The sequence below is a fragment of the Aulonocara stuartgranti genome, assembly GCF_965226115.1.
Source record: "Aulonocara stuartgranti genome assembly, chromosome: 19".
NCBI classification, from domain to species: Eukaryota; Metazoa; Chordata; class Actinopteri; order Cichliformes; family Cichlidae; genus Aulonocara; species Aulonocara stuartgranti.
Genome location: NC_138955.1, coordinates 9,359,872 through 9,374,673, shown reverse-complemented (window position 1 = coordinate 9,374,673; position 14,802 = coordinate 9,359,872). Strand labels below are relative to the sequence as shown.

At 37.9% G+C, this 14,802-nt stretch overlaps 1 protein-coding gene across 1 annotated transcript; it reads left to right on the top strand.

The window, feature by feature from the left end:
• The first annotated feature begins 3,026 nt into the window (after window positions 1–3,026).
• LOC309695057 (programmed cell death protein 10) lies at window positions 3,027–14,527 on the top strand. Its single transcript, XM_082515454.1, has 8 exons — window positions 3,027–3,162; window positions 4,515–4,730; window positions 8,610–8,663; window positions 10,137–10,254; window positions 11,251–11,377; window positions 12,260–12,338; window positions 12,437–12,519; window positions 13,664–14,527. Exons 2-8 carry the CDS (start codon window positions 4,641–4,643, stop codon window positions 13,743–13,745), a joined length of 633 nt encoding a protein of 210 aa, XP_082371580.1. The 5' UTR covers window positions 3,027–3,162; window positions 4,515–4,640; the 3' UTR covers window positions 13,746–14,527.
• Window positions 14,528–14,802: the final 275 nt, after the last annotated feature.

The following is a 14,802-nucleotide window of genomic DNA, read 5'->3' as shown; positions in this document are numbered from 1 at the left end:
GGACTGTTTCTGTTGACTATTTTTTTCTAATAAATTATATTTTAAATTTTTAATAAGAGTGTGTCATTTTTCTGCCCTCAGCTGAGTCTGTGTGTTACACCAAAAAGCAATTATGATAAGTGATTTCCATAAGGCTAGATTTGCACTGAAGCTTTATTTTAAGGTATTGATTAACTGTAAGTGTTCTAAATGTTTATGCAGTTGTATGCTGATTGGGGAAATAACATTATTTAATTTTCTCTGGAGGTCCCTTGAAGGTTTATTCAGGAAGTGTGTGTAATCAGATTAGTAAAATGAATCTGTAAGCATGCGAGTATAATGGCTGAAAAGCCTTAAAGTTTTGCATTGAAAATGCAAACAAGTCACCAGTTGCAGCTCACCAAGCTTTCCAGTTCGCTGGCTTTTTATATGCAACAATTGCTACACTTCTGTGGAAGTTCCACAAATAAATAAATAAATAAATAACTAAATAAATAACTAAATATATATATATATATATATATATATATATATATATATATATATATATATATATATATATATATATATATATATATATATATATATATATATATATATATATATATGGCATTATTTCTGTAGTAAAATCAGTTCAGTACTGTTCAATCCACACATGTACAAGTTGGTAATGTAACTGTTTTATAATATTACCTTTAATTTATCCAGCTGTAAATGTCACTGAGATTGAGAATGTCCTCTTCAAGAGTAACGTCAGCAAGAAGCGAGCAATAATTACAAGTAGCAATTGAACATAAACACACAAATACACATAGGGCTCATTACATCCAGTCAAAATAGGTACAATTCAAACTGACCTAAGAGACTTTGGTAAGCTGTGAGTGTCTTTACAATTCAAGCGATCATCTTAGAGTAGCAGCACACAGTCCACAAAAGCAGCAGCTGACCAGTGAAGAATACTGGTTTATTGACTGAGAGCAGCTCTAATCATCTAACAGCTGGCTGACTGCTGGAGAGCCTTGGATGACAAGCCAACAGCAGCCACTAGCTCTGGGAGGAAAACCAACACTGATAACTAAACGTAAATATACACATGAACAATCACAATATGCCACTTTACATTAAAATAATCTATAACATCTATGTCTTTTTACTTATTGTTTTTTTTTTATTTGACTAATAATGGGCAAAGCCATGGTGTGCGAGAACACGGTAGCGTTATTAAATGTTAAGAAAAATAAAGCTACCCACATAATCTGCACTTTATTCACACCGAGTAAATAAACGGTGTCTGGACTTTAATGCACAAGAAGGTAAACTTTAAGTGGCCCTGTCTCCTGATAGAAATATTTACATAGCCCTTAATCATAAAAATATAATAATCATAAAAACAGATCTCCTGGGGCCCCCTCCTGGCAGGTTTATGTACATGCAGAGTGAAACGAAAGGTCACACAAACTCGTTTCCTGTGTACAAACAAATTGTTAACTGAGAGGTAGTAGCGAACGATGGAAACACCAGCTTAGTCTTGGAATAGTGCCAACTAGCCAAAAGCATGATCTAAAGAAACAGCTGAGAAACAAAGTCATTTACATGTCTGAAAATGGTTTAAAAGCCATTTCTAAGGCCTTGGTACTCCAGCTAACCATGATGAGAGCCGTTATACTCAAATTGGAACAGTGGTAAATCTTCCCAGGAGTGGCCAGCCTATCAAAGTAACTCATCCAGGAGGTCACAAAAGAACCCAGGACAACATCTAAAGAACGGCAGGCCTCATTTGCCTCAGTTAAAGTCAGAGTTCATGATATAACATAGAAGAAGGGGACTGGGAGGAACATGACATGTATGGGTGAGAGTTTCAAGGTAAAATGCACTGCTGACCAAAAGAACACAAAGACTTGTCCCACATTTACAACACAACCCATCTTGACGATCCTCCATACTTTTGAAAAATTATTCTGTGGACTGATGAGATCAACGTTGAACTTTGTGGAAGGTTTGAGTCCCGTTACATCTGGTGAAAAATAGGACAGCATAGCATTTAATAAAAAAAACAAAACAAACAAACCAAAAAAACATCCCACCAACAGTCAGACATGGTACTGGTAGTGTAATGGCCTGAGGTCTGCTTTGCTAAAGCTGTAGTTACTTATCATTTTGCAGATTCAATGGAATATTATAAATGAGCTATCAACAATATCTAAGTAACACCTGTCATTGATTCAATTATTATGGTCCAACAACACAGTGTATATGATTCCGTCAGTCATTCTACATAATGAGCTGATGCACTACAGTGGTGTTACAACTTTAACTCATTCACTGCCATTGACGTCTATAGCCGTCAATTGCAGTGAATGAGTCAATGGGTTTAACTCATTCACTGCCAATGGCTGGCAGTGAATGAGTTAATTTAAGTAAATAGTTTGGGTGCTCTTTTTTTTCACTTTGAAAGCAACATTTACCAAATCAAATTGGGTTTAAATTCTTGGGAAGCACCATATTTCACCACAGCTGAATGTCTGTCTCCATCTCACTGTCTCCCTAGGACCCTTTCTCTCTCATACCAATGGTCCTCCTCTTTACCTGCTCCATGGCAGCTCCATATTCAACATCCATTCTGCAATATATCCACTGTCCCCTCCCCTCTGCACATGTCCAAACCATAGCCTTACCACTCTGACTTGGCTTCAGAGGCTCAACCTCAGCTGTTTCATTTCTTACCCTGTCCAACCTGCTCACAGTGCATCTGCATTGCATTGTAAATATTAGTCAAAATGAAATTAAGCCCAACAAGGAACTGAAGGACACAATGGAGCTGAGCTGAGCTGTGATGCTGCCACACTGCTGTCTCAGTCCTGGACTCTCAAGTCTGGATTCCCCTGAGAACTTACCGAGTCCGAAGGAGAGAAACGCCCGTGTGATATTTTTATCATGAGAAGACAAGACTTCCGCAAAGTAACTCAAAACTCTACTACGTGTACAATGTAACTATTTAAATGACGTCAGAGTCGCTTAATTTATCCGCTCTTTGATTGGACGGTGTGTGTTTACGTAGCAACGGGCCGGAAGATGTCGCTCGGGCCAGTCCTAAAAAACTTCCGCCTTAAGTTGTAGAGAAAACACAGCAGCTAAAAAGGCTATCGACGGCGTAACCATCCCATTTACGAAGTCAGACAAAAGGTAGATACCTGCTCACATTTTTGACACATACTGTAATGTACACATTTGTCCTAAACCAGCCGGTTGGCGTGTTTTAGGATCTCAAAAAATATAAATCCAGAAATTACCAGAGCTAGCACGGAAGCTCGGCTCTTCACTGCTAGCAGTTCGCTACCATCGATATGCTCGGCCATAGGCCTCAGGTTGATATCTTTACGGGTAGATCGCGACAAATATAATACTATACCCACCCATTTGTTGTTCTGACTCTTGATTTTAACAGTCTCAAGAAAAATAGTCAGCTCAATGTAACGTCTACTTTATATCTACTCGGTTAGCTACGTCCAGTTAGCCGAGTCTCAAATACCTGGGCTTGTATACATCCAGTAAGCTGCTTAAGTGGTTGGGTTTGCCAGCTACCATCGCGTTTGGTTGAAAAATAGTAATGTTAATCTAGTTTATGACTTTGAAAAAAAAATCTAAACATTTGTTTTAATGTAAACGTAATGACATCGAGAGATATTTGGCTAGCCTAGCTGAATACCCCAGATGGTATTTAGGAGGCTAATGTCTGATCTACATCTCCAAACTTTTTTGTTGTTGTTAATGTTATTCCTGTCATTCCTTTTGGACTTTTACATATTTTGATATGAATCAACAGAATTATGAATGGTGTCTTGCTTCTAATAAGCTCTTCTTAATTCCGTCAACTGTCATATATTTACGTTGCTGTTTGGTCATTGAAGGTTTGCTGTCATCAGCCAGGTAACTGTGCCACTCCCCTTCTCCAGACTCACAAAAGAGCAGTGTTTGAATGGCAATGGCAGCTTTATTTATATAGAAAATTTCCTTGTACGTAAACGTGCTTAAAACAAATGATGGAAACATTAAAAACCTGCGTAGGTTTGACAGTCTCTTAAGGCAGTCAAAATGGCAAAATAAAACTTTATGGGAAAACCCAAGGTTTTGAGTCAGCGAGCAGCTTGTTCCAAAGAACAGGAGCACAGTAGCAGAAAGACCACTCGGCAAACTTGGATCTGATTTGGGAAATATTCAAAAGATCTGCACTTGATGGCCTGAGAGGTTTGATTGGGTTAACATTGAGTCAGAGATAGGGAGGGAGGCAAGCCATTGAGAGCTTTATGAACTAATAGAAAGCTTTTGAAATGACTTCAATACTGGTCAATAGTATTAACTAATAACTAATAGTAATATGGTCAATTTGGTTTTCTTTTTGTCTGAACACGATAGAAAATGCTAGTTAAACAGCATTTGTTTTAATGTTAGAGTGTTCAGGAGTTTTAGTTGTGTACTTTTATAAATCCAGTTTCTTCGTTTACTCTGTTTTACTGTCTCACATTTTTCTTCTTCAGGCTACTATACTCTGGAGTTTGCGTGGTTTTGAGCGTGTGTGTGTGACTGGTTGAGTGTATGTGTGAGTGTATGTGAGCTGCAGATTCTTCCTCACTGTTACAACCAGAGCTGCTCCTCCCTGGAGGATGACAATGGAGGAGATGAAGAATGAAGCGGAGACAAACTCCATGGTATCCATGACGCTGTACGCCGTGATGTATCCAGTTTTCAATGAGGTAAAATATCACATGCTGGGGACAAAGGCGCTGATAGCTTCCCTGGACATCCCCTCATCAGGAGATGTGCAGGGAAGCTATCAGCATTAGCATGCCTGTATGAGAAACCAGAGACCCAGTAACACATTTGAAAATATATCCATATAGCAGGTGATTATAATAATGAATCGGCATAGCAGAAACAAAGATGCATACACAGTGCTGTGAACAAGTATTTGCCCACTTCCTGTTTTTTGTTTTGTTTGTTTGTTTGTTTGTTTTTTGCATATTACATACAGTTATATGTTTTGGATCAATAAACAAATGTAGATATTGGAAAACGATAACAGAAGTAAATACAGAATGCAGTTTTAAAATGATTATTTCATTTAATAAGGGAGAAACTCAACTTTGATTAACCACATTTTTTGAAAAGCTGAGTCGAATGTCACTAGCCACACCCAGACCTGATTACTTGGCGAATCAAGAATCTCTTAAATAGAACCTGTCAGACAAAGCGAGGTAGGCTAAACGATCTCGTAAAGAAACACATCATACCAAGAGCTTAAGAAAGTCAAGAGATGAAAATGTCAGTCTGGAAAGGATTATTCACTTTGTTTGCTTTAGGACTCCAGCAAATCAAAGTGAGAACCATTATTCACAAATGGAGAAAACATGGAGCAGTGGTGAACCTTCCCAGGAGTGGGCAACCTATCAAAAATACCCCAAAAGCACATCAACGTATCCAGGAGGTCAAATAAACCCAGAACAACATTAAAAGGACTGCAGCCCTGATTTGCTTCAGTTAAGGCCATTTTTCATGATTTAACAATAAGAAAAAATGGCATATGGGAGAATTTCTAGGTATAAACCACTGTTGACCAAAAGAACACAAAGGTTTGTCTCATGTCTACCAGAGTTTTGGAAGGTTTGAGTCCCGTTGCATCAGCATTTCATAAAAGAACATCATACCAACAGTCAAACATGTCTGAGCTGCTTCAGGACCTGAATAACTTTCCGTAATTGAGGGAACCACAAATTCTGCTCCCTACCAGAAAATCTTGAAGGAGAATGTCCAGCCATCAATTCATGTACTGAAGCTCAAGCTCATAAAAACCAAACAAAAAATAAAATGAAGGTTTTGGGGTGGCATTGTCAAGACTTTAATCCTATTGAGATGCTTTGGCAGGCTGTTCATGCTTGAAAATGGCTTACTTAAAAGAAGAAGAAAAAGGGAAAAATATAAATAAATAAGTTTTGGCCAAACCTATTAGGTTTAGGGAGCAATTACTTTTTCACATAGGACCAGATGGGTTTGGATTGTCTAATAAATAGAATCTTGGGTTATCTTCATCTAATATAAAGAGTTGTTTGATGGTTTGAAACATAAAAACATGAGAAATATGCAAAACATACATACATACATACATACATACACACACCTTGTCATTTGTTTTAGGCTGCTAAAATGCACTTCTGTGATAACCTCAAGTATCAGAAACCAGTCTGTGTTGTTTTTATTTTTAGTCATACTTGGCAGAGGTAGTGTGGAGATATTTGGGTTATTTAAAGTCAGACAAAGAAGCAGAGCAGCATACACTGCAAACTGTTGAAAGCATAGACACACGTAATTCCATAAATAGGTTTTACCATCTGAAGCAGTGCCGTCCTTACACCATTTATTTGCATTATACATACACGTGTAATGCAAGTCTTTACCATTCATGTCATGCATTCTAAAGAAAAAACAAACCAACACAGTGATATCTTGAATGTAGCTGCCCACTTTACTGTCAACAGGGCTGCCACGATTAGTAGACTAGTCACGATTACGTCGACTATCAAAATTGTCGACGACTAATTGAATAGTCGACGCGTCGTTTGAAGCTTTGTAAGATCCTGAAAGATGCAGGAATAAGTAGTGAGATTTAAGTATGTAGGTGTGAATGTGCAAATGAATGTGAGTGCGAATGGTCGTTTGTCCCTGTGTGTTAGCCTTGCGACAGACTGGCGACCTGTCCAGGGTGTACCCCGCCTCTCGCCCTATGACAGCTGGGATAGGCTCCAGCGCCCCCCGCGACCCTGAAAAGGATAAGCGGAAGTGAATGGATGGATGGATGGATTTAAGTATGTATGTAAAACAATGTTTTCCGAACGCCCACGGTCTTTCCTTACTCGGGTTAAACATGATATATAAGTCACTTAGATAACTTAAAAAAATTGTTGTTTGGCTTTTTTCAGTGTTTTATTTGTTCCTGAGTAAAACAGTTTGGCTGAGATTAAAGTTATAGCTTTCACAGAGCTGAACAAACGTCAAACAAAAAACTGATTAAACAGAAGTGTGAGATAGTAGAGAATTTACTCCAATGTCCTGTTATATTTTAGGGAGCAAAGAGCAGATGTTAAAAGTTTAATAAACTATTATCTTGTCTTTATTTTTAGTTGGCGCATACCTTAAACACTTAAAGCTGTAAGCTAATGATAGTTATATAAGAGCAGATGCATGCTGGTGCAATAAGCTGTACGTATTACATCCAATGGATGCATGATCTGAGTAGTCGACTAATCATAAAAATAATCGGTGACTAGTTGACTATCAAAATAATCGTTTGTGGCAGCCCTAATTGTCAAACACTTTAATGTTGGTAAGCACAGTAGAAAATGTTGGATTTAAGCGGCTGATTAAAGTCACTAACTCTTGTTACTAGGTCCCAGGACGTAAATATTTCTCTCAGATGGCAATTTCTCATCTACACACAGTGTCCACAGAAACAGCTGAACAGCTCTTATACTTCATTAACACAGAGGTTTTATGGTTAGGTCATATATGCACATGAGCCTCACTGCTCACTTCAAAGAGACATTTCTGGACTTCTTGTACCTTCTTTTTTTTTTTCTTCATTTGTATTTATTTATTTATTTATTTATTGTGTCAGAGCAAAAGCAAAGCATAATTGAGTGAATATGACGCGTTTAGTTTGTTCTCCTTTGTTTACATTTGAAGGTTTCTTAAGTTTTCCACGAAGAGTGTTCTTAATTTCGAATTTATTTACTTGTGGGTTTGTTTCCCAATAATGTAAAACAGTTTGAATCTATACAAAATATGTTATACTACTTTAAAAAAAATTATTTTTATTGTTTTGATACCTACTTTATTTATTTGGAATTTAGTTTTTCCACTTTGTTTGCGTTCTTTAACTTCTTTGACTTGAAGCTTTTGCCTGGTTAGAATTGACTTTATTATATACCCGTGTCGTGTATTTAAATACAGTTGTTTAAAGTTTTACAGTATATCATGTGTAACTTCAGACAGAAAATAAATAACATTTAAAGCAAAATAAACTATATCTTCATACATCAGGAGTAAAAAGGAACCTTAAAGCTAGAATGAAACGGTGGTTTAATTGATACTAATATCGACTGATATGGAAAAGATCAATGTGATCAGATTATTTTTCATATCATCCAGCACTACAGCGTGGCTGTGTTTTTACATAGAGCCCAGCATTCTGATTACACTCAGCTTAAAAGCCCAAACATATTAAATATGGTCCATATACAGAGGCTCAAAACTTCAGTCCACATCAAAGGGGCATCTAAGTGTTTTCATAAATGTATCAAAATAAAAATTGTTCTTTGTAAATGATTAAGTGATTATGTGCTCTCCTTTGATGACATGATAGATACCCACCTACAGGGAGCTGATCAAAGACATACCAAAACCAAACTTATTTCACACGTAACTACTGTTACGTTTAACGCAAGACTGTATAAACCTGACCTGACATCTTTAATCAGAATGCTTTAATTTAGGATGAAAAAAGTGTGTATACATAACCTGTGATGGACGCAGCATGTCCAGATTTGGCATCAACATGTTTGCTTTCCCCCCTTTTTTAGCTGGAGAGGATCAACCTATCAGCAGCTCAGACTCTCAGAGCAGCCTTCATAAAGGTAAGACTGTGTATCAGGCAGAAGGCCCGAGACATGAAGTATTGCTCACACCTTCAAATTTTGCGTCATCTTTGGTTGTTATACCTAGGCTGCATTCCAGCTCGCGTGACACATTGCAGGTGCATCTGCTTTTTGTCTGGTGCCCTCACCAATAATGAGTTTGTTGCTTTGGCAGAATAACAAGAGGCATGTATTCTCCTTGACTGGCATGATAACTGGGTCATTGCAAAATGTGTGTCTGATGCAAACAAAGATAGGTTACAAAGATAGAAGCTGCGTAAGAGTTGGATGTAGCTTCTGTTTAACTTCTGAAGTATATTCAACCTGCATTCTTTTTAATGACCACCAGGGGGCAATCCATGTGGTTGCAAAAGGATCCACACCTATAGAAGTCTGTGGTAAAATGGTCTTTAGATTTTATTTTTTTGATGAGAGTGTGGGTTCAGTCACTCACTTTGGGTAATACGGAATAAAAAGTTAAGTCAGTTTTGTAAATTTTTATTCCAATTGTTAGATATGTGTATTATCCAGGATATGCTCATTGGCTAAGGGCAATTTCTATTGTTTTTAACTGGGAAGTAGTCAAAATCAGCTGTGTGCTTATCTGATTTATTTGTTTATTTTTGGTGAAATACAAAGTCCAGTTTTTTTCCCAGATTTTATTTCTACTACCTTTTCATGTCGCAGGATAGGTTCTTTTTCCTCGTTGTAAAATGAATTATGTTACTGCTTTCATTTGTCTGTATTTTTCCTTTTGTTTGTTAGAAATGGAGCTGGCCAGAGATGTGGGGAAAAAACTCTTAGCACTCTTACCTTTATTATCAGTTATGCATTAGGTTTTTTTTATGTTCCTTAAACTTGAGCACCTCAGTTTTCATACTTAGTGTTTAAATGAATTAACTCAGCAGGTATTAATAGAACATGAGAGGCACTGATATTCACACTCGTGCTGTGATTTGGACACCAGCCTGCAGTGATCAGAAGAGGTTTTTGTTAATAACAGAGCAACCTTCTGATTGCACTGGGATAATAGAAGCACAGTGGCACAGGCATAGATTGCTTCTATACCACTCCAGATGCCAGTTGTGTTAAGTGTGTGTGTGTGTGTGTGTGTGTGCGCGCGCAAATGAAATATTAATAGAGTTGAAGCGGCTTTATCATTATACAAACCAAAGGGACATTTGATCCCTTTACAGCTGTTTTACTTTGGCATTTGTGGGGCTTTTGTTCACTTGTCTCTCTGATTAGGCTCTCTGCTGCCCTCGCTGCTTCCTACCTTGTTGAATTATTCAGGTGGAGAGCTTTTGTACATTCATCTGAGCGCGTCACAGGGGACACCTGACTTTCAATACATTTCTGACTCTGTCCTATGCGCCTTCGGCTAAGCCCCCCTGGTGCTTTTATTGGAGAAGACAAACCGAGCGCCTTGTTTGTCTTGCTCACCTCACATGTATGACTCTCCTCTTCTGTCAGGCGGAGAGGGAGAACCCCGGCCTGACTCAGGACATCATAATGAAGATCTTGGAGAAAAAAAACATCCAAATCAACTTCACTGAATCCCTACTGCGCATGGCAGCTGATGATGTGGAAGGTGGGTAGAGAGACAGCATTTTCACACTGAAATGTTCTTGACTTCACCTTGTAAATGTGTTATATTCTCAGGAAGGCTTGTGTTGTCACATTATATGTTGACTCGCAAAGATACATTCATGTGTCCTCTAATCTTGCCAAAGCAAACTGTATTTGCAGTACTGACAGTGTGTCTAATGATTCAGAGAAACTTGATTGTTACGCATGCACCAGGACACGTCTAATAGTTAATTGGTTTAACACCGAACATCTGTTCTGTTCTTTATTAAAGCAAACATTGTTTGCTCCCACGCTTTTGGAAGTTTATGGGAAAATGCGTGTACTCTGCAGGAAACACCTGAGGGTTGAAACATAGTCAGCTGAGTTTCTAGTTAGAAAGTTAAAACTAGAATTGATACTTCTGTATTTAGGGCAGCTGCTTGCTGTTTGTTGTTTACATACAGTCAAATAAAATACACCAAATAAAACTGGATTCCAGATATTTGATTTGCCAAGGACACAATACTTGGTCAGGATTTGATTTCCCTTTGTTTTCTTTTCTTTTCTTTTCTTTTCTTTCCTTCCTTCCTTACTTCCATGTCCAATTCTAAAGTGTTTTGATTTGGCAGCTTATGAAAAACATAATTCATCTACACACACATTTACACACACACACAAAACAGCTTGATTTTGCAGTTGATAATAAGACACCTTTATGTAATTCAAAATCTGCAGAGAGCCATGAATTAGTTTTTCTCTCTGGTGCACACAGATTTTTATGAGATGTTTCTAAGATGCTGTGCTGCTTAATGGTATTTTCATGCATCTAATTGTGCTAATGTCAGTGCAAGTACAGGCTTGTGTTGTTTTTCGATACAGCCTCACTTTAGATGCTATGTTAAGATGCTCTGTTAGATGTTGTAAATCATCTAGTCTTTGTGGGTGTGCTAAACATCTTTTTTTTTTGTGTGTGTGTGTGTTTCGTTTTTTTGTTTTGTTTTGTTCATCTCCCCTGCAGAGTTCATGATTGACCGACCTGAGCAGGAGTTCCAGGACCTAAATGAGAAGGCCAGAGCTCTTAAACACATCCTCAGCAAAATCCCAGATGAGATCAATGACAGAGTACGCTTCCTACAAACTATCAAGTGAGTGCGAATGCACACACACGCTCCAGGGTTTCCACCAGATTACAAATGAAAGCGGATATTGCACATATGCATTCTGTCTCTCCACACAATTAGAAATGGGCACCATAGTATTTGCATACTACTATGATGCAGGTGTTTGTGGTTGAAATTTTCACTTTCTCTTCCTTATAAGATGCGTGACTCTTTATCTATATATTTAATAACTATTTCAAGAATCATACATTGAAATTTGCTGAGTTGAGATCTATTTTTTTTGTTATAACTGTTAATTTATAACAATGCAGTGCTGGATTTTTTTTCTATGCTCTAATAAATGTTATAGGGAGATTGTTCAAAGATGGATAAAAACTGGTAAATATGCTCTTTTATGCTTGCATTCTTCTTAAGGCCCATTAGCTGTTTTAAATTTTCCATCACATCTTCCAAATGGACACCTTACACTTTTCCTGTGGCCCTTTTGTTTGAAATTGTGTAGTAAAACATCTGGAAAATACTGCTAAATTGGACGATTTTGTTTTGAAAATTCTACAACAATCATTGAAGACCTTTGGAGAAATATTGAGCAAAATGTTCAAACATTTTTCATAGTGCATGATTCCAGTTTCCTAAAAAATATTATTGATTTAACACAATTCAGTAGGCTATATACTGAGTTTGCATAAATTCAGTATTGCTAGTATCTATCTGATACCAATACCTGCGTTGGTATCGATACTGTCGATATTTAGATCCATCCAACAAGCTCTAGCAGACATCTCTAATAGATGTTCGAGATATATCGGGGGAAGGGGTTGAGGTAGTGCTTGATTCCGATTTTATCCTTTAGCTTCTTGGTTGAATTTGTGTTTGAAAAAAAAAAAGTTTCATTTTACTTCACAGAGACATTGCCAGCGCCATAAAAGAGCTCCTGGACACAGTCAACAATGTCATTAAAAAATATCAGTACCAGAATCGCAGAGTGAGTAATGAATACGCTACAATTACTACTACTTGAATTATTTCACATTTTCCCCTCATTTCAAATGGATGTTTTTGCTTTATTTTCTGCTCGGCAAGGCCCTGGAACACCAGAAAAAGGAGTTTGTGAAATACTCCAAAAGTTTCAGTGACACCCTCAAAACATACTTCAAAGATGGAAAGTAAGTATGGCACCACGTGTTATGCCTCAGCTAATCAGTACCCTGTTTTAAAGACAGATTCTATTGAATCTTGAATTGCATTAAAACATAAAAAAGAGTTGGTAAGCTCTGTGTGCCTGTCATATAATGTGTGTCTCTGTTAAACATGTGCAAATGTATTTTCTAAAACTGCCTGGTCGTTGTTGCATATAGTGTGCATAAAGATATTTCACAGTAAAAGTTCAAGAAAGCAGTGGTTTCTAAAAACAGAGGAAACGGGTCCAGAAATTGTTGAATAATAAAGCATAATTTAAGATTTGTCAACGTAGAAGATTTGATGATCAACTGTATCAGTGGCTGAGCTAAGATCCAGCAAAACAAGACATCAACAGTCACCCGTATCTACAGCTATCAGAATTTGAGACTTTAAGGAGCTGTTTCTGTGGACTGTAACATCCTGAAACCAAAGTTATCTGGAATATCGGGCTTCTCTAACACCTTGTCTCAGCAAATTTTTCAAATATTTTAGCAATGAAAGGAAGTTTTAAAGAGGTCTATAACTTGTGTGCATTGCTGTTTGGATAACCCCCTGTTTAAAGCACTTGGGGGGACAGTCTTGCATCAAAGAGCAATTTATGAGTGTGACCACAGAAACCCCAACAGAGTCAAAAACTTGGGGTTTTATGGTTGTGGGTAAGTTGAGGATTTTATTTCAGATATAGCCACTATAGAAATTGGGTGAAAAGATTCCATATTTTGGGATGTGGGAGATTGCAATTGAAGCGGCAAAATGTTAACGTTACTGCAGTCCTTATTTGAGAAAACTGGTGTTCGTGGTTTTGTAGGAGGAACTAGCTCATAGTTGGTTATCATCAGATTGATAATAACTAATGCAAAGTGTTCCAAGGTATGACTTTTGTCCGTGTGCAAACAAAGTGTCATCCTGTTTTGTGTCAACTGTGGATAAAGTTGTTAGAGAGGGTCACAGGAGCATCCATGCTTGCAGGACTTCTACTCCTATTGTTTAGATTTGAATATCCTTAACCAATTAGATAAGGGAAGGCAGCTTTTCCACTCTTGTTCTAAAGTTGTTGTTCACTCTGTTGTACTGTGTATGATGTTCTCCAGTGAGTTTTCACAAGCTATCATTTTTCTTTGTTCCCAGGGCAATAAATGTCTTCATCAGCGCAAACCGGCTCATCCACCAAACCAACCTCATACTGCAGACCTTCAAAACCGTGGCCTAGCCCCACACCTCACCCCGACCCCACCCAAGAGACCACAGAGCCCCCTTCTCATTGTCCCTTGGGGAACAACTGCTAAAATGGCAGAGGCTTGAAGAGCACCTCACCCATATATGTAAATTAGAGTTGATTTTTTAGGGTTGGGGTCGATGTCATTGGAGTCGAGATTCTAGATTCCAGTTCAAGAGACTGAAAAGTGCCATTTGTTTTTTTTTCAATGACGATTTTCCAGTCTTGAAGTGGAACTGAACAGGGGCCCAAAGTCTTGGTTAATTGATTTTATTTGGACAGTTTTAATTTATAACCCAAAACTTGTTTGGGAGGTGGTGAGGCGAGGTGTTCATTAAAGACTAATTGCCATTTTTCTAATATATTCATGTTGATCATTTTACTTTTAGCTTTTCAGTCATGGCTACACATCTGAGACTACATCCAGTAGGGATTGTTCTCAGTAGTCTATACCAGTTTTCTCTTCTCGCCTCCTATTTGTGTCATTTTTGCCACGGGCTGTATGGATTGACAGAAGCACCTGGCTGCAGGTCAAACAGTTGCGAGGAGAGGAAGCAGAGTTGGACATTTGAGAGGCAGATTTCGTTTCTCTTTATTATCAGAAGAAAGAAAGCCAAAAGACTTCCAGCACAGTGTGCGCCTTACCAAGTCCTGTAACATTCCCTCCTCTCAAGAGTGTAATGAAGTGGAGCCAGTCCCTGCTGTTGAGGGATGTAGAGAGAAAAGAGTTCTGTATTTAACTGGTTGCAAATGTTCAATAAATAGTTTCCAAATGATGATGCTTTTTTTATCTGTGTCCGTGTCCAGTGTGTGTGGGGTCAACTTTTCTGTGTGAGTGGGAGAGGATTTGCTTTGCAGTGGCATGGCCTGAAAAATAGATGTGTGGTCACATTGTTTTATTCAAAAAAGGATTTTACCATTTCAGAACAATGATACTTTGATAACGCTGCCAAATGGTCAGTTTGAAAATGGTTGCAGCTTTCTGTGGCTCTGTTTGTTTTCTTTTTTCCCCACTTGTCAAAACAGGTTTGCCGACATTTCTTTAAGTAGC

Bases quoted from the DNA above. Each gene is read 5' to 3' on its own strand.
- LOC309695057 (XM_082515454.1), top strand. From the start codon at position 4,641: ATGACAATGGAGGAGATGAAGAATGAAGCGGAGACAAACTCCATGGTA. The intron at 11,378-12,259 runs GTGAGTGCGAAT...TTTACTTCACAG, and splicing joins CGCTTCCTACAAACTATCAA to AGACATTGCCAGCGCCATAA. The intron at 12,339-12,436 runs GTGAGTAATGAA...CTGCTCGGCAAG, and splicing joins ATCAGTACCAGAATCGCAGA to GCCCTGGAACACCAGAAAAA.